General features: G+C 42.9%; 1 protein-coding gene across 3 annotated transcripts in view; it reads left to right on the top strand.

The window, feature by feature from the left end:
- TMEM245 (transmembrane protein 245) overlaps positions 1–20,104 on the top strand; it is an 83,665-nt gene extending 63,561 nt beyond the window's left edge. Inside the window, exons 15-17 of one of the 3 annotated variants that reach the window (XM_075560286.1) lie at positions 728–902; positions 3,740–3,934; positions 15,549–20,102. In XM_075560286.1, the coding sequence (XP_075416401.1) occupies positions 728–902; positions 3,740–3,934; positions 15,549–15,594 (416 nt within the window). In that variant the 3' untranslated portion in view covers positions 15,595–20,102. Of the gene's footprint in view, positions 1–727; positions 903–3,739; positions 3,935–15,548 lie in introns of those variants that run through there. The other 2 variants (XM_075560287.1, XM_075560288.1) reach the window with 2 other exon arrangements.
- Positions 20,105–20,331: the final 227 nt, after the last annotated feature.

The raw sequence follows: 20,331 nt of genomic DNA, 5'->3' as shown, positions 1-20,331 counted from the left end.
TATTTTCATGCTGTAAAGCAGGCTGCTTTATTGATGAGAAACTAGAATTTTCTAAGTTCACACACCTGGAGAACAATAGGGGCAGCCAGATGGAGAGCGAGCTAGAATATGCTGCTGTGAAAGGGGGTGGCCCGTATCAAGGTCATTTTGTGTTTTCTTTTTAGATCACAGCTTATTTTTATTAGAAAAAAGCAAAGGACCCGGGGGTGGGGGGTGGAAATGAGGAGCTGATGCCAAGGGCTCAAGTAGAAATAAAATGTTTTGAGAATGATGATGGCAATAAATGTGCAAAAGTGCTTGACACAACGGATGTATGTATGGATTGTGATAAGAGTTGTACAAGTCCCAATAAAATGATTAAAAAGAAAAATGTAAAATGAAGGAATACTACTCACTTATCTTAGGTTTAGAAGCTAAGTTCTGATTTGGTTTTGGACTTGGTACACATTTTGACTACTGAGAGGGTATGTAGTCATTGGTAGCCGTGGATCCTTGCTCACGGGCAGACTCACCAAGTGTGTATACTCTTTAGACACATCTTCAGTGTTGAGTTTTAAAATATCCGTCTGTCAAAACTGAAATTCCACAGAACAGGCCCTATCATATCCTCAGAAGCTGAGTCTGAGTCTGTTTAAATCACTTTGGTGGATATTTTTAGCAGAAGGAGCTGGCTCGGCTGTTTCATTATGGATGATGTTAAGTGGCGTTTCTCTTAATTGCATCGTAGCGTTGGCAGCCATCCTTGGGGCAGTACCCTTCCTGGGGACCTACTGGGCAGCGGTACCTGCAGTTCTGGACCTGTGGCTTACACAGGGCCTAGGGTGCAAAGCCATCTTGCTGCTGATTTTTCATCTCTTGCCAACCTACTTTGTTGATACAGCAATCTATTCCGATATATCAGGGTAAGTATTCTACAGGTATCTCAAGTTACTTGTGACGCATCCAGGGAGAGTCCCACTGTATTTTTGCGGGGGTCTTGTTCTGTTGTATTTTGCTCGGGGGTTTGGAGAGGAGCGCTCTGGTGGCAGGATTTTTCCATAAAGCAGCCTTGTGTTCCCACTGGTCACATAAGAGTCTCCCTTTAAAATGACCTGGTGGCGCTCTTGACTAAGGCACTGGGCTGCTGACCGCAAGGTTCGCAGTTTAAACTCTCTAGCCACTTCCAGGAAGGTTTTCAGTCCTGACAATCAGTCCTCTGTAAGGTTGCTACCACTTGGAACTCCCCCTCACCCCCTCAATGGCAGCACATGTTAAGGTAGGAGATTTTGTTGGTATTATGTAAGTATGATTTCCATTATGTGAGACCCAGGGTGAAATCCAAGTCGTGAGCATTATCTCTTGCCGTATCAGGGAAGATAGATATAGTAACAGGCATACATAAGCTATTTGAAGTTCAACTAAGAGTCAGTGAGTATTTTTCGAGCTACTGTGCTTTGGCAGGAGGGAAAGCATTATATTCGCTTATACTCCCCAGTTTCCCATATAAAACCAGATTTCTGCGAGTTCATTTCGGGAAGCAGGATTTTAAGTAGAATTCTAGGTTTTAGTCAGAATCCAAACTCCAGTTTTCCTAACTGGCTAGCTTTGTAGGTGTTTATGTGTCCTGAGAAATTGCATTAAGTAAGTCAAGTTGGTTCTCATGAGTCACGATAGCGGGAACTTTCCCTGTCCAGCTTCACATTGCTTGGTGGAATCGAGGTGAAACCAAGGTTGAATTTTGATCAGTGATTAAGACGTTATAACTATGATGCTGAAACAAACCAGTGTTTAGTGGCGTTTCCACACTAAGATAACCTAGGAAGAAGGGCCCGGTGCTTTTCTTCAGTAAATCAGCTGGTGAAATCCCTGCATATCCCAGTGATAAGGTCTTGCGTTGCAGGGAGTTGCCATGTGTCTGAGACTGAGCCACTTGATAGCAGCCAAAACCAACCTGAGTTCAGAGTACGGCCTCCTGAGAGGAATGCTCGTTGCTGTTAGGTGCCTTGTTGGGGACAACCGTTCCAACTCAGAGGATGTACAGTAGCTCACCATTAAAATAAGGTCAGACAGCATTTAGGTTTATAGAGCAAACTCTTTTAATTTGGAATTGTCTTGAGGCAAATTTTGTGCCCCTGTAGGAAATATCTTGATGTGAAACTTCCCCGAACCTTAGTTTCAGAGCAAAAAGAAACAAGCAACTAACCCCAGCAGCAACTCTTCAAGGAACTGTTATGTTTCCAACGTGAGGGACAAGCTCCAGGACAGTCAGAGAGTGTCACTAGTGTGTCTCCGTTGAAGTTTAAACAGTAGGAGTAGGGATAGAATTTATATTTAGTTGTTTTCATTTTCTAAGCACTGCTATACATTTTACATTAAGGCTGACAGCCAGAACTTAAATGATCTAGTTTTACTGATAATTTAGGAGGAGACTTGGTGGTGCAGTGCTTAAAGCGCCCCACAGTGGGAATCCACAGTGGGAATCCACCGGAGAAAGTTGTGGCAGTCTACTTTCCTAGAGCCTACAGGCTGGACCCCTCTCTTCTGTAGGGTCAGTAAGGAGCCCGTGGCCGTCGTGGGTCACAGCTTAGTCTGCTGACCACAGAGTGGTGCTCCAGGGGATGAAGAAGAGGCTTTCCACTCCCATAAAGATTTATAGTCCTGGAATCTACAGTGGCAGTTCTGCCTTGTCCTGGAGGGCCACTATGAGTCACAGTCAATGAAAGGGCAATGGGTTTGGTTTGTCATAGGGTCAAAAGGAGTTAGATTTGAGACACAGCAATGAGTGTTGGGAAATGAGTAAAGTTTCTCATGAACTATTCTTTTTTTAATACATTAAGCGTTTACTTAAAGAACTGCCTCTTTGTTACTTTAAATTACTAATTGATTTGATAGAACCTTTCCTTGAATGTATTGTTTTGGGAAAAGCTTTCTTTTTGTTTTCAAGCTTTCGTGTATAGCATACATGGAATACGCCTGTAAATTGTTGTTTTTCAACGAGGCAGACTCATTTAACACAAGTGGTCTTTAGCCTCCTGAGGCATGTCCCTACTTACTCTTTGTGTTTAAGGACCAGAGAGCTAGCAGGTGGATTTTATTTTGTCCTCCCTCGATAGCGTGGTCCCTGTCTGTCGGTACCCATGTGTTGTGCTGCTAGCTCTCCACTTGGCTCGGCGTATGTCAGTGGTGCTAGCATGAGCTGACGGGCAGTTATGACTCTTCTGTGAATGATGCACCCTGAGCTCAGGAAACCATTGATTTTAATTACCTGTATTAAAAAGTCTTTTTGAAGGTTTCCAGAAATCTAACCTATCTATGAATAACAAGAACACTTTTTGGGGTTACTGCTTTATAAAAGCTTAATTAATTGAATTATACCCCTAAATTGTACCCACGTAATTATTCTTGATGGAGGAAAATCTAATAGATGACATCAGTAACCTGCCGTCAACATCAGCCCACCTTACGCACTTCCCTATAATAGGTACAGTGTATCTCTCACCGTGGCTGGTGTACTCCTTTATCTTCGGACCTTCAAAGAGAAGCATGTTACACACATGCATGCTGCTTTTTCAAGAAAACACTTACATTTCAATCTTGGTACAATAATATGCCTGTATTTTTGTTGATCACCTGAAGCTAAATCTAAAGCTAAGCCTGGAATAAAAGGTGTGCTTGAATTTGACTATTAGCTTTGTGTTAGAGTATGAATTTCACATTTGCTCCAAGGTATGTGAATTTATTGGCTTGCTCTTCCTTCCAGAGGTGGCCATCCGTACCTGACGGGTTTGGCAGTGGCAGGCGGCGCGTACTACCTAGGTCTGGAAGGAGCTATCATCGGGCCCATACTTCTCTGCATACTTGTGGTGGCTTCCAATATCTACAGTGCCATGCTGGTGAGTCCCACGAGCGCAGCGCCCACGCCACACCAGACCCCGTGGCCTGCGCCGACTCAACGGTGAGTTGAAGCAGAACGTTTGTGGCGTGAAATTGGAACCCTTCTGTCTGTCTTTTTGTGTCATGCTGATCTGTCAGAGTAGTGCGGTGCTCATGCTAAGTACATGTATTTAATTTGTTTACCGGCTTTGGGGCTTAAGCAACTAAATTGAGTCAGAATTATTAATATCACGTGAGATCAAAAGTATATTAGAAAGTGAAAGGCATTTACGAGGCCTGACACACTAGATTAAAGGACAATCGAGAAATAGGACGGCCAGGTGCAGTGCATCAACTCTTGATGGGATCCAGAATTGGGCGTCGTGGGAATCTATAAAGGATATTTCTGGGATAGTGGGATTTGGACTACGTTAAGCACTATTACTAAATGATAAATGGCTTGGCTGTGATCATGGTTCTTAGATTATGTAGGGTGATGAGCCATGAGGTCTACAACTTATTTTCAAATAAAGTGAGCCAAGCTCAGGGATCGGGAGAAAGACCGTAATAGGGCATGTGGTTGTTCAGTATACTGCTCTTTCTGTTTTTCTGTGGATTTAGACTTTTCCAAATAACAAGTTGGGGAACATTATTTGGGGGCACCAGTAGGGAGCTGCAATTAATTATTTTGTAAGTAAACTTTTCATTTTGAGGCATATTTTGCATCGGTGAAATGCATACCTTAATGCAGAGCTTGGTGATTAGTTTTGTAAACTTAGGTAGCCAACACCCAAATTAAGATATTACAGTATTTCTATATCTTCAGGAAGCTTCTGGAAGACCCCTCTAACCAGTATGCTGACTTCTACCTCTTATTTTTCCTGCTTATGAATTGCATATAAAAAGAATAATCCAGTACTGTCTAGTCAGGTCTCTTATGATAACATTGTGAGATGCCTTCATGTTGTTGAGTCATCTAGTATTTGTTCTTTCTGCCCCGCTCCCCTCCCCCCCACCAGCCAGTGATCCAGTTCTGATCATGTGTTAGTGAAAGTAATGTTGTTTATTGGAAATTCTTTTAAAGCTTGGTTCTTTCTCTTTTCTTTGCGATGTGATGCCTTGCATTTTAACTCAGAAGTATAAAAACATTTCTGAGGCTGCGCCATTGGACTAAAAGGCAGGTTATGACAGGGGGACATTAGCTTCCTTAAAATGAATAAAAGAGACCAAGGTCCTTAGGTGGTTTAGCTAGAGGGTCGCCACTTTGGGGATGGTGACCCTACGCTGCACCTTTCTGCAGCGACCTCTGACCTGGTTGCATAGTTACGTCAAAGCACTAGAGAGACATTGCTGACTTAATATTCTACCCTGGCGCTCACAAAACAAAGCAAATAGCAAGAAAGAAAACTGGTTGATTGATACTTTGCTGTTATTTTGGGGAAAACTCAATGATTCCAGATTGGATAAATTTTTAAGATAAAAGAATTTGTTAAGAATTGCTCTGGAGATGAATGCCTTCTTTTTCCCCTTGCCCCTTTGGAAGTGTGGGAGACTTTGACTTGTTGGCTCATGCTGCGAGTGCAGCGTTCTCTCCAAGGCTGCAGGTTGAATTGCGCATGGGATTTGCAGCCGTCATAGAACCTGGCTGGGCTTTGCTTCCTCCTTTCGGATCATTACATTCCGAGGGAAAGAAGCTTTCTAACCTCCCTCCTGGAGGTGACGTCCTACCTGCTAGGATTCTGGGGATCATTCAATCCCTCAGTTTTTATTCTCCTCATCCTCACCTGGTCTGTTACTCCCTAGTCCGGTTTTACTTCTCCACAGGGCAATGTCTAGTTTCCTGACAGGGAAAGAAGGAAGAGGAGTTGTTGGCCTGGAGGGAGGCGAGGCGGGATGTTGCGGCGGTGGTGCCTTCACCATTTTAAAGCATGCTCTTAAAGCAGTTACATGTGCCCTACCTCCAGTCCCGCTTCCACAATTACTTGGTTCCACTAACTTCTGGGCCCTGCCGAGATTTTGCCGAGTAGATCGGATTGTTTCATGGCTTTCCCCACTACTGATTTAGGAGTCAGGTTTTTTAGAGTGTCCTGGGTCAGTTACCAGGTGTTCACCGCTGTCTACTCTGTAGAAGTTGATAGGCGTGCCTCATCTCAACTTCAGTCATCGTTGTTTAAACGTTTTCTCGTTGGGTGAAGGTTCACAGAGCAGGCTCTTAGTGTGACAATCAATGATTCATACACATTTTGCTTCTTTCATGGCCATCCCTCGATGTACCATCACTCATCCCGCTTCCGCCGTTTGTTTCCTGCTTCCACACCTCCTTCTTTCCTGACCCTTCTGAACTTCATCCTCGGGTAAATGCTACCCTTTCGATCACAAGTGGTTGATTATTCTAAGGTGTTCATACCTCACTAGTGTTATGACTCCCCTTATAGACAGGTCTATTGTTTAACTGAAAAATTGAGCCACGTGGTGAGTTAGTTTCCAGACCTGAAAGTTGACTAAGGGCCCTGGTCTCCGAGGTTCCAGCAGTCTGCATCTGACCAGTGAGCCTGTTCATTTTATGACTTTGAGCCTTGCTTCACAGGTTCTCCCTCTCTCGCCTGGATCTTCTAATGTGGCCCCTTTCAGTGCAGTCGGGAGTAGTAGTTCTGATCCTAATGTATGAGAAAGCTGTAGTTTGCAGATCATGGAGACTGATGTTCACATGGTATGTTAGCCCATTGGGCTATTTTCTCACTCCTCTTTCCTGCAGACAGGGAGAGATCACTAGTGGCACCTTAGATGGCCCCTCTTAAGATTTTAAGACCCCATTTGATACTCTCAAAAGTAGGATGTAGAACATAGTTGGTTTTTTTAAAAATAAATACTTTTCTTGGGGCTCTTACATCTCATCACAATCCATACATTCCTCCAATGTGTCAAGCACACTTACACAAATATGGCACCATCATCATTTTCAAAGCACTCGTTTCCCACTTGAGCTCCTGATTTTAGCTCCCCATTTCTTCCCCTTCCCTCCCCTGATTGCCCTCCCTCATGAACCCTTGATAAGTTATAGATTATTTTTTCCATATCTTGCATCAACCCACTTCTCTGTTATTTGTTCTCCTTGGAGGGGGTTATATATTGATCCTTGTGATCAATTCCCCCTTTCTCCCTCCACCCTCTCCTAATCCTCCTGCTTTCTCTACTCTCCTTGTTGACCCCGAGGGGTTCATCTGTCCTGGATTCCCTGTGTTGCAGGCTTTTATCTGTAGCAGTGTACATGCTCTGGTCTAATCCGATTTGTAAGGTAGAATTGAGGTCATGATAGTGGGGTGAAGGAAGCACCAAAGAACTAGAGGAAAGTTGTGTGTTCCATCAGTGGTATACTGCATCCTGACTAGCTCATCTCTTTCCTGTGACCCTTCTGTGAGGGGATTTCCAATGGTCTACAAATGGGCATTGGGTCTTCACTCGTCCCCCTCCCCCTTCACCTTGGGTATGGTTTTATTCTGGTCTTACATGCCTGATACCTAATCCCATTGACATCTCATGAACACACAGGCTGGTGTGCTTCTTCCATGTGGGCTTTGTTGCTTCTCAGCTAGATGGCCGCTTGTTTACCTTTAAGCCTTTAAGACCTCAGAACACTATCTCTTTTGATAGCCGGGCACCATCATAGAACATAGTTTTTGTGGAGCATGTTTTACCATTTGACTTTGGTATCCTCCACGACTATTGTCCTGAGACTGCAGGTCAAGCAACTCATTCCCTCAAGGTGTTCGGTTATGTCTACAAAGTTTGCTTAACTCTGCTTCCTGTTTGCTCTGCCATATCTATGGATACATTTGCAAGGTAAATGCTCCTGTACAAAATCCTCTGTTAAACTTACATATTCTTGTGAGTGTGCTAAGTGTCTGCCTATGCATCTGCTCTTAGATCACCGCTTTTGCAGCATTGTGGATATGACAAGACCAGAGCTCTGTGGTGTATTGTGTTAGATAGTTGGGCTGCTTAACCACAAGGTCAGCAGTTCAAAACCACCAGTTGTACCACAGGAGAAAGATGAGGCTTTTAATTCCCTTAAAGAGTTACAGTTTTGGAAATTCACAGGGGCGATTTTACTGTTATCTTTTAGGATCACTATGAGCCACGTCAGACTTGATGGCAGTGAGGGTTTGGCTTAGTTGGACGTATGGAACGGGGTTTACCTCGGTTGCCTTTAACTCTCAGTGTTGGCTCTACCTTCATTATGTTTTTGCCAACCTCCTTGGTGTGTGTTGTCTTCCCTTCACTTTAGTTAATGTACGTCTACGCTCTAGCCAGTGATGTCCCTTGCCTCCTCCCTCCCAACCCTGCTAACTATCAGATACAATTTTTTTTCAGTGCAAAACCTTTCCTTGACTTTTTAAAATAGTTGTCTCACAATCTTTCCTTCAGCATAATGACCCCCAGGTTCACCCATGTTATGAGATGCTTCACAGATTAGTCATTTCTGGGTTTATGTCTTTTTAAAAGAGAACTTGACTCTGGTGTAGTTTTCTAGTGTAAATAAAAACAAAAAAAGAACAACAGTACTAACATGAATTGGGATTTTTCTGTGTGCCAAGTTCTGTGATAAAAGCCTTTAATGTTACCTTGTTTATTTTACTTTCCCTAGTCAATGTTTTCACAGGTGGTTAGACACAGCTATTGTGTGTGGTTTATGAATGAGGAACAGGAGGTTCAGGCCGCCTGCCTCCCCACAGTGACATAGCTAATAGGCAGATGGGCTGATGTGTGTTTCAGCTGTGACCTTTTTCTAGTTTTGTTCTTTTTCCTATATGAACCGTGCTAGGAAAAGAGCAACAGTCTCCTCTCTTTCTGACCTCAGTACGTGGTACCCTCACATTTGTCATTGTGTCATCCTTAGCAGCCCTATGCCCTGCTTTGTCTCCCTCGTCTGTGTTAGTCCAAGCTCCTGGTCTTCTGCACCTCAACTCTAGGTAGTCTTGGTCTTAGTGTTTCTGCACTCTGTTTGCGGTACCGCAGCTTGTCATCTGCACATGCATATCTCTAATCACAAAACACACTTCCTATGAAGACTTCCCTGTGGTTTTAGGAGAGAGATCAAAATCCTTTGTATGACTCACAGAGCTCTCCCTCATCTGAGCTGACCTGTGTCCACCACCAGTCCTGAAACCTGCCCTCTTTGCTGGGCGAGTCATACTTTCCTGCGCTCTGGGCCATCCGTCTGACCATGATCCTTTAGATCTGCTGCCCCTCCCCAATCCCCCACCACCAATATTTGGTTAGACGTTTTAGCACTTTTCCTTTTATTGTGACATTGTCATGTACACATGCGATTTCTTATTTTCCTTTCCCCCTAGCTGGTGTGAGTGCAGGGGCGATGGCCATTGGTGTTATTGGCTTATCCAATACTCCAGTACTTTGTACTTCAATGTGCCCACTTCCCAGTGGAACTAATGGCTGGACCATCCGCTCCTTCCTTGAAGGAGAGCAGTCTGCAGAAGCCTTAGCTGTGGAAGAACTTGCCTTCCTTATGAACTTTGCTGTGGTTGTAGTAAGGGTTGAAGGAGGAGAGAACTGCCGCTCTCTGCTTCTCACTGGCTGTGGAAGTGGTGAGTACAGTATTGTGATAGTGGTTACATATTGGGCAGCGAACCATACGGTCAGTAGTTCAAAACCACCAGCAGCTCCATGGGAGAAATATGAAGCTTTCTAGTCCTGTAAACAGTTATAGTCTCACAGGGGCAGTTTTCCCCTCCCCTATAGGGTTGCTGTGAGCTGGAAGCAACTCCGTAGTGGTTATGTGTTGGGCTGCTGACAACAAGCTCAACAGTTCAAAACTGCCAGACCGCTCTTCAGGAGAAAGATGAGACTTTCTACTCCCAAAAGGAGTTATCGTCTTGGCAACCCACAGGGGCAGCTCTGGTCTGTCTCGTTGGAGCACTGTGAGTCAAAATCAACTGAATGGCAGTCAGTTTGGTTTTGTTTGACTCTAGCAAGTGCAACCTGGCACTGGCCTATGTTTAGGCCTCACTTCAACAATTTTGGCCTCTTTTGACCTTGGTCCAATGATGAGAAACCATTGCTTCCTCTCTTCTCCACACCGGGCTGGTTTGGAATGTGGAGGGGGAAGATAAAAACATTCCTGATATTTTCTTCATTTTTGGACAGGATGATCAGACCTGCTTTGATGTGCTTGTTTTATGACTGCCACAAACTGAGCAACAATATCAGTATTAAGGTCCAGAAAAGGTTGCTAGCAGGTGGAAGGAGCATATCCCAGGAATGACGTTCCCTGTATTCATGTTTTCCTTGCCCTGCATTATCCTTTGCCAATCACAAGGGCGGCACCTGGCGTGTAACCCTCTAGGTGCTCAGCTCTCTCTGTCGGGGAGAATTAACTCACTGCCGTTTGTAGAAGCCTTATCCGAACCTGGCTGTGGTTCTCTTTCATAGTTAAATACCCAAAGCTCAAGTAAAAAGTATGTTTTAAGAAATAGTTGGTTAACTAAACTGAAGTGAAGCAGCCTACTTTCTAGAACAAGAAATTATTATTTGTCTTTGCAAAATGAAGCAGAAATATGTTCTCCAAACAGCTCACCACTCCGCCAGATCTGTGCATTAGCCTTAAGAACTTTAGTTGAAGTGTACTCTCCAGCGTTCCAGTGTGAACTCTTGAGGGAAAAGAACAAACAACTCTAGTTGGGAAAAGCGCTTTGCTGACCTGTTACCCCATTCTTTTTAATATCATTTTATTAGGAGCTCATACAACTCTTTTTTCTTTGCTTTCTTTTAAATCGTTTTGTTAGGGGTTCATACAACTCTTATCACAATCCATACATACATCAGTGTATAAAGCACATTTGTACATTCATTACCCTCATCATTCTCAAAACATTTGCTCTCCACTTCAGCCCCTGGCATCAGCTCCTCATTTTCCCCCTCTGTCCCCGCTCCCCCCAACCCCCATTACCCTATTCTTGCTGGCTGCTCTGAAGTACAAACATGATTGTATTCCCTTTTTGCTGAAAGTTTACACAATGGCTTCTCAGGACATTCAAGATAAAGTCACGTTTTTCATTTGCCAGTAAGATTTAACTTGCCTTCGTCTTGTCTCCGTCTCCAGTCTTATCTCTTTCTGCTATCCACTCTGCATTTCATTTTCCAGCCCGGTGGAAACTTGTCTTCATGCCCCTCTGCAGTCTGATCTGTGCACTTGCTGTCTCCTCTGTAAAGTGTGGGTTGTCTGGCCTGAGAAACTTAACTGGGACTCTCCAGACGAGAAGAGATAGCCTTGCTGTGTGCCTCCATAGCACCTGATCTTTCTCCTGGGTGAGCGTGACAGAGTGTGTGCTTTGCCATGTATCTCATTCCCAGCGTGGTGGTTGGCACAGAGAAAATGCACTGGTGAAACTCAAAGGAGATCACACAAAGACGTTTTCTTGTAATACAATCTTGAGGTTGATAGAAGAGGATGGGATGTGGTAAACCCCAATTTTGAACTTTATTCAGATTTCTTGGAAATGAAGGGATACACATAATAGTTGAACAAGAAACAAAATCAAATCCACTGCCATTAAGTAGGTTCCAACTCATAGCAACCTTTTATAGGGGGTTCCAAAGCTACTTAAAAAAATCATTTTACTGGGGTTTATACAACTCATCACAATCCATACATACATCCGTTGTGTCGAGCACATTTGTACATTTGTTGCCGTCATCATTCTCAAAATATTTTCTTTCTACTTGAGCCCTTGGTGTCGGCTCCTCATTTTTGCCCCTCTCTCCCACCTCCCCCACAAACCCTTGACAAATTATAAATCACTATTATTTTGTCATGTCTTACACTAATTGGTTACCCCTTTCTACCATACCTTCCCTCCACCCTCCTGGTATCGCCACTCTCACCACTGGTCCTGAAGGGATCATCTGTCCTGGATTCCCTGTGTTTCCAGCTCCTATCTGTACCAGTGTGCATCCTCTGGTCTAGCCAGACCAAATCTACATATTTATGAAGCAGCCAGCCTCATTTTTCTTCTGTGGAACACGTAGCAGTGGGCTGAATGGCTAGCCTTGCAGTTAGTAGTCCAACTCTTATCCCTTAGACATCCTTAATGACTTCGTCTAGAGATAATCAAAAGTTTGTGTAAGATCTCTGATACTTCTGTAGAATTTTAGACACACACACACAGCAGGCATGCACATACTTTTGTCACATGCACTTAGAAATCTCATTCAGACGGAAAATCCTTAGTGACTCACCTGCTTTGCTTGTGGTTTGCTTTCTCTGTTGGCGGTTCTTTTGGAGGCTTTCTTGCCTGGGAGGCAGGGTTGAATAGTAGGTGTAAGTTTCAGAGGTAACAGATAAGTTCACTTGTTATCAGGTAGCGATCTTAATCTTATTTCATGCTTCTGTGCCTGTGGCCGAAGTTTCCATTCATAATTTAGAAGAATTGAATAATTATAAATTCTAGCTTGCAGGGGTCTTAGAAATTTAAAATAGAGAATCACAAAGTTAGGTAAGTTGTTGTTGTTGGGAAGTACCTTTGATTTCGTTCTGGCCCCTAGCAACTGAACAAGATGCTGCCTGGTCTGCAAGGTCCTCACAATTGTTCCTATGCCTGAGGCATTGCTGTCGCTCCTGTGTCAGTGCCTCTCCTTGAGGACCTTCCTCTTTGTCACTGCACTCTTTTCCCCGTTACCGAGCGTAGTACCCTTCTCCAGGGACTGGTCTCTACTGACAACCGCCTGAAGTATGTAAGATGACGCCTTGCCATCCTTGCCTCTAAGAAGCACTCTGGCTGTACTTCTCCAAGACAGGCTTCTTTGTCCTTTTGGCAGTCCAGGGTACTTTCAGTGTTCTTCGTTAGCACTGCAATTCAAATATGTTCTTCTTTATTCAGTGTTCAGTGTAGATATAAATGTGAGACAACTGGCGATACCATGGCTTCGATCGGGCGCACCTTAGTCTTCAAAGTAGCAGCTATGCTTTTCAGGACTCTGTAGAAGTCTTGTGCAGTAGATTCACCCGATTCCGTGTGTCCTTCGATCTCTTGACTGCTGATTTCAAGAGCATTGATTGTAGGTCCAAACAAGACAACATCCTTGAAAGGACCCTTTCTCCATGATTATAAGAGTTGTGAGGATTTTGGTCTTCTGTACACTGAGTCATAATTCATACTGAAAGCTTCAATACTTGATCTTCAGCAAGTGCTTCAAGTCCTCTTGGCTCTCAACAAGCAAGGATGAGTCCTGCAGATGGCAGGTAGTTAATATGCCTTCCTGCAAAGCTGATGCTACATTCTTCTTCATATAATCTAGCTTCTCTGATGATTTAATTACCATGCTGATTGAACTGGTAACACGAGAAGATAGAACCCTGACACAATGCACACCTTTTCTGGTTTTAAGCCATACAGTATTGTTTACCTGTTAAGATAGGGGAGAGTGTGTATGGGGTGGTGGTGGGGTTGGGAATCTATGCATACATGTTTTGAATAAATAATATAAATCAATAGGGTAGTAGATAACTACAGAAATGATCCTCACAATGATTTTGATTCTCCGAACATTGGGCAATATGCGGACTTTTCCTTACTGTAGCAGTACAGCAGATGCCGCTCACCGTTATTAGACATCCTCCCTGATGTATGATGCACCATCCGTATTATACATAGGATAGACCGGAACAAAGAATTGACCAGTCCACAGTGCCGACTGTGCGCCTCCTGAGAAACTGATCTATTTATATGTGTATGTGTTTGTATATATGTATGTATTCAGTTCCAGATAACGCTAACTATCAGCAGATGCAAATACATTTATATAAATCTTAGTGAAATTATTTTTAGAGAGTAAAAATATTTAAGGAAATCAAATTTATCAATTTAAACCTGTAAGCCTATTGCACGAGAGGATTGGTGACATCAGACAAAACCCCTTTTGAAACTGCAATAAATCGCCAGTCAGGAAGCTGTTCATTTGGAAGTAAAGCTGTGCTGCTTAAACTGGCTTCAGAGATACATGATGTGTTGGTGTGTTCATTGAACCTTGAGATGGGCAAGAGCCTTTGAGTGTAATTATTTTCTGTAAGTTCTGTCTGGGCCCTTCTTGACATGGAAGCGCTTTCTCCATTGTGGTAAGCGAGTGCCTTTTGATTTTTCTTGCCCTCTAATGATTCTGTACCTCTCCCAGGTAGTCGGTTGAAGTGATAGCAGAGAGCATCAGAGGTGTAAGCGAGGTGGCATGAATGAGGAATTGTCATCGAAGTTCCTATATGTGATTTCACTTAATGGCAGTTTTTTAAAAACGGTGTTTTGTTTTTATAGGTGTGAAAACTGAGCTATTCTTTTTCTGACATTTTGACGAACTTGCGTTTTCTGTTAAATCTATTCCCAATAAGAACACTAAGTAATGCGTTTTTAGTAATCAGCACTTGGTTACCAGTCTGAAAATTAAGTTATTTTTATTTGTCGCTGACAGTGTATGTGTAAGAAGGAACAACATAGTGTAACTTTATGGCTATGATTTTTTATAACCTGAAGACTTCAAAATTTTCCAACAATGAGTATTTTAAGTTTCTTATATTTTTTTGTGTTTCCCCCCTTGGTAATATAGTTTCAAAAGAGCAAAGTAACAGCTATCCAAAAGAATGTTAATAAATTTGTGCGTCATATCTGTATTATTATTTAAGATCCAGCTAACTAATCAAGAAAGCCCGCCATAAACACAACTCAAAATAATGGTGACTTCATGGAGCTAAAAGTTTACTTTTTTTCTTTAGTTTTATGTGAAAGCATTCCAGAAGTAAGTAGACCAGAGCTACTGTGGCTTCCACAATCATCTCGGCGCGGTCCCGTCCACCCCGCTGTCCTTTCGGACACTGTTGATAGGAGCTTTGCTGATCCAGGAGGAGTGCTTGAGTTCAGGCTCACTGATAAGCTGGCTGGCCAGCTAGGCTGATGACACAGTGCGGGCCTGACAAGTGACCCTCTTCCAATTGGACGGGTGACTTACGAAGCCCAGGGAAACTGCCACAGCCCTTGGGAAGGTGCCTCTGTAAGCAGGAGGCCACTGCCCTCCCATGCAGCTCAGGTGTTTCCTGCCAATAGGCAGCATTCACAGCTGGTCTTCTGTGAGACAGAAGTAGTACAGGTACAAGGTTATTGCTGAAAAGACTCCACCTTCCCTGTTCTGAGCCTCATCCCTCAGAGCTTGGATTGTATCGGTCCCAGTGATCTCTTTGGTAGCAAAGTATTTCTGCTTTCCGCTGTATCTTAACTTTCTCTGTATTTTTTTTCTCTTTACTAAAGCATACTCACTTTTTCTAGGAAGGAGGAGGAAGGATTGAAGAAAACAATGCTTCTCTTTTAAGATCATGGCCCCAAAGTTACGCAGCTCTTCCACGTATTTCTCATCGTCAGAACTTGGTCACGTGGCTGGTCATACGTAGTAGCTTCAAGGGAAACTAGACTTTCAGTTGGGAGACAATGAGTCCAGGGGAAAAATGGAGTTCTTGTTATGAAAGAATGACATACTTTGAAGTACTACTACTCAGTGAAAACAGTAAGAAAAATAGTATCTTGTGATCGCTATAGGGTAGTAGGATACATGTTCTGTTTTCAATCACCTATAATTTAATTATTTTCCCCTTTTTTTCAAAAGCAGAATTAACAACTTTGGTTTGTTTGCTTTTCAAATAGGACTTTCCGTGACATTTCTGAAGATCTGAAGTCTTCAGTAGACTGACATGGCCCCTGCAAAGCTTTCTCTCAGAAGAAGCTCCACCAGCAGTGATGAGTTCAGCTCAGCCTGTGACCTTGGGTCCCTTCAGCTGCGCCTAGCAAGCATAGCGGATGACTGGACCAGAGAGAACTTGCCAAGGCCTGCTTTGCGTCTTGAAGCACAGCATTAGAGCTTAGAACTGTGGTTTGCTTACTTAAACTGTTGCTAAGATGGCTTGAAAAGCTTCTATTTATACACTGGTACCATGATTTGGAATTTTCTCACTTTGATAATCTATATATTATGTATATTTATAAAGTTATTTTAAGAGCTCAAAACCTACTTGGTATTAAAAGTGTATACTATGTAATTTTCTCCAGTTTAAGAAAACAGTTATTATTTTTTCCTCTGACAGTCACTTTTCAATGAAGAGGATTTCCACCTTTTAGTATGTCGCAGTGTGTTAGCGGGAGAAGTACGCTTCCTACCTGCCAAGCATTTGGTATTCCTATTTCAGAAGGAAGGCCTCCTCGGGGTAACATTGGTGGCATGCTGCTGCTGCTGCTGCACCCATAGTAGACACAAAGGCGGAAGGAAGCTCTTCTCCCTGTCCTGGGCGTTAGAGTTCTAGAATGTGGCTGACCACATTGACCCACACATTAAGCTGCTCTTAATGGTAAATACATGGTAGAATTCATGCCAGGGTGGTAATTTTTTCTCTTGTTGGTTTTGTTTTGTTAGTGAAAAATCTCAGGAATATCAATATTCTGTTTTTGCTACATGTAGCTATTTCATTAGTTGTAAGTTTGCCCATTAGTTACTGATTAGCAGTAGAATTTTATATTTATATTGTATTTTTTCTCTCACCACTTAGCACAGTGCCTTGCACATAAGACACTCTATGAATGCTTGTTGAATCAAGTAACTTTTCCAATGCCCTAGATGTTACTAACTAGCATATTGTGTTACATTTCGCTAACACGTTTCGCACATGCTATTTTGCAACCCTTTCACACCATCTTTTTCCTACCATTTCCCATTGTTCCATACTGGTTTCACATTATTGGGGAGCTAAGGTTTGAGAAAGTGAAGTGAGCAACTCAGTCTCAAAACACTTAGTAAACCTTGAGCTCAGTCTCCTGCTTCTGTCCCTGCAAACTGTTGAACCACGGCCCTCCCTCCTTCTGGAGTCTTACTCCCTGTTCCTCAGTCCGTGCTGTGAGACGGCACAGCCCTTGCTGCCCACTCACGTGTTAGTGTGTCCTACAGTTAATGATTGCCTGACACTAGTCCCCAGGTCTTTGATTTGCAGCTGTCCCCATGTTTAGACAATCACCAGAGTCTTCCTCGAGCTTAGAAATATGGAGGAAAAGGGGTTCCAAAGTACCAAAGATGTTCTTTTTCTCTCTCTCTCTCTCTTTTTTTTTTTGGATAAGAAATATCTTCTCATCATGAAGTATAATGAATAATAATTGGCTTAAATGTGTTCTGCTAGCACTTAGGTAAAATGCATCTGGAAAAGATGACCATGAGTTCTTTTGACTAAAGCCCCTTTTCAGTAATGATAATCTGGTATCTTCCCACTGGTTTGATTTGGCCACTAAGTTTCTGTGTTCTGTTCTTTATTCAGTTCATTCATTCGTTCAGAAATTTGTTAAGTTTGCGCTACATTGTAGGCGTTGCCCCAGGCACTGGGCAGGGGACTTGAAGGGGGTGTCTCAGTGAAGGCCTTCCTTACTTTAAATCTCAGCCAGATCATGTGAAATGCTAAATGTAAATTTTGTGCATTCAATGTTAAACTCAGTTTTGGGTTTTGTTCACTAGGTATTGACAAAGGTTTAGCGATACTGAGCACATATTAGTAAGAAGCACATTATACACAATGAATTCATCTGTGTGTGCTAAGTATGTTACTCCACAGTTCTTTTAGCTGCATAAAGTGATATTACAGATAATCAAACTGAAGCTAACACCCAGCCGTGACTAGAGCGTTTTCAGAGGGGAAATCTGGGCTGTGAGAAAGTAGTTCAGAGTTGCTGAAATTAGCAGCAGTGATGCAACACCAGCTTGAACTAACTTGAGCTCTACAGCCCTGTTCTGGAACCTGAGACTAGAGGAAGTCTCACCAAAGTCCAAATCCATGCCTGCCTGTCGGTTCCAGCCCCTAAGGTCGGTATGAGACATAGCAGAATGCCCCTGTGTTTCCGTGGCTGTAACGTGTACAGAAGCAGACTGCCACATCTTTCTCCTGCCGAGTGCTGGTGGGTTCCAGTCCCCTGGGCCTTTTCTGGTAGCGGCTAAGCACGTTAACCACTTAATTACCAGGGCTCCTTGGGAAGTCTCCCAGAGACTTTAAAAAAGGAAAGGAGGATCCCTCCTAGCAGGCCCTGTTTCTCCCCCTTTTAAAGACTCTCAAATAGTGCAAAGATTTTATAGACTTTTCATTAAGCATAGGGACCAACTGGTCTCAGAGATAATGTATCTTCAGATGCCTGCTCAGGACGGGCCCAGAAAAAGAAAAAGTTTCCCTGGGAACAAACCACGTGTTCATGGAGTAGAAATTGTTTCAGTGAACACCAGTAGATTCAACTCCATCTCCATATCTTGTCCTTTCATAACTTTATCGAAGGTTGATTTCAAGTATGCAGTAACTATTCACCTGTCAACTGAATGGAGGGGGGCTGGGGAGGGCACAGAGAGAGGTGAGAGCAAAACTCCTTACAGATGTGCACCTCCATGTCTTTTAAGTGATCTGTCAGACTTAATTATTGTGCAAAATAGCCGGTCTTATTTTTTTAAAATAGCAAGGGTTCCCTACTCTGAGAGTCAGCGGGCAGTTTTCCCTTGAGGTCTGTGACTGGTGGGAGTTGACTCCTGATCACAGGGGAGGATGCATGAGAAGTCCTTTGGAGACCCCGTGTTTACAAACACTGCAGCCTTTGGAAGAAAATGGCAGCCTTTTAAGAGTCTGCTAGTCTGCTAGCTTTGATCTTAACACCACCCCTTGCCACCCACCAGGACTTTGTAGCACTGCTAATTCCCTCGGGGTTGTATTAGTGCTTCGGGAACATTGCAGTACCCAACAAGAAATGCTCAGAGATGAAAGTTTTTAAAGAATCAATCAATGTGCAGATATATTGGTGTGCTCTAGTGATGGTACATTTTAATTTTCTAGACACACTTAAAGGAATCACTCGTAACAGCCAGTTAACTGCAGCATTCTGAATAGACCAGAGGTTAGTTTGTGCCCCCTCCCGCCCCCCAGTAGTTCTTGTAGTACCTCCTTTCCCTTTTCCCTGTGGTTGAGCAGCATTTTCCAAAAGGTGTTTCTTATTTCTTATAGCAGTAGTTCTGGGATGTTAATAGATGTTGTGGGAGGGAAAAAAAAATGTGGAGGGCAGTGGACTTTGTGGTTAATTAAAATTGAGGAATGCTGGATTTGTTTTTGTACTGAAGGACTTGTATGTGTTTTTAACACACTGTTAGGTATTGTGAATTTACAGGAGGGTTTAAGGACTATGTTTACTAGATTGACTTGACTCAGTGCCTCTGTGGACTCTGTGTCCAGAGACCCTCCTTTGGGAAACATGGCTCTAGCAGAGCAACGGGACTGCCCCTTAGAAGACACCTCTTATGGCAATACTGAAAAGTAAATAAATCTGTCACCATGCTTCCCCAAAGCTTTAATGAGCTTTAACAAGTGCAGTGAGGGATACTAGAGAGAAAGTATATTCATAGTCCAGAACTATACTTAAAGTATAGAGATTGTTTTCCACCTATGGTGTGTACATCAGTATTGGTTTAGTTTTGCAAGTTTTTAAGGACCCCCAGCAGTGTGCAGATACAGTGATGACCTGTGGATAGTACGCTGTTCATACTGCTTTCGAATGGCACTTTATCATTTTCATTAGAGTCCTCGGAGGCAGGTGTTAAGCATTAACAATGTCGTCTTGCTGCACCGAGATACTGGAGGTTCTGAAAATTTTGTTGTGGTTTCCCCTCACCTTAAGGTTATACCATAAAAGGATGGAGCCAGAGTCCAGTTACGGGAGTTCTGACTCCAGGTCCAGAATTCTTTCTTCCGCACCTGGTTTCTTAGTTTCTTTCTCGAGCGTTCAATGGTGTACCAGGAGATGTGGAGGCGAGTCTTAGTAGCATTTTGGCGTACTGCAGGGTACCATTTCTTTTCTATTGCAAGAAAGTATTTCTTTCTTGAACTTAACCCAAAGATAACCTGCCTTTTGCCCCTTGCGATGTCACCTGTTGAGATGACTTAGAGTGTTCTTGAAAATACTATTGGACTTTGAAATCCAGATTGGGTGCATTTACTAGTAATTGTTATGTAACCGTTTGAAAATGTTATCAACTTGGCACTCAGGCAAAGTGGGCATGGTTTGAAAGTAAAAGGAATTTTCAAATACAGCAGTATTCTGTATTTTCACATAAATGCTATTTCTTAGCTTTAATTAACCTGCTTTGACAACCTACTGATGTAAACTTCTTTGTAAATATAAAATATTTATATTTTGAAATAAAATTAATAGTGTTGACTGAATCCGTTGGTAAACCTGTTCTCATTTCAGTTAAAAAGTTTTGTCTCTAGCGATGCGAACCTTTCATGAATATATCCATCTGTTTCTTAGGCTTGTTGCCTCTGGTACATGGCAGTATCTTTGGAAATACTCGTGTTTGGAGAGGAGAGGAGAGGGGCTCGAAGTAATGGCTCTCATTTGTATAGGAATAACTGCTCTGTGCATTACT

The sequence above is a fragment of the Tenrec ecaudatus genome, chromosome 10, assembly GCF_050624435.1.
Source record: "Tenrec ecaudatus isolate mTenEca1 chromosome 10, mTenEca1.hap1, whole genome shotgun sequence".
In the NCBI taxonomy this organism is placed as follows: Eukaryota; Metazoa; Chordata; class Mammalia; order Afrosoricida; family Tenrecidae; genus Tenrec; species Tenrec ecaudatus.
This window is presented reverse-complemented; position numbering and strand designations above follow the sequence as displayed.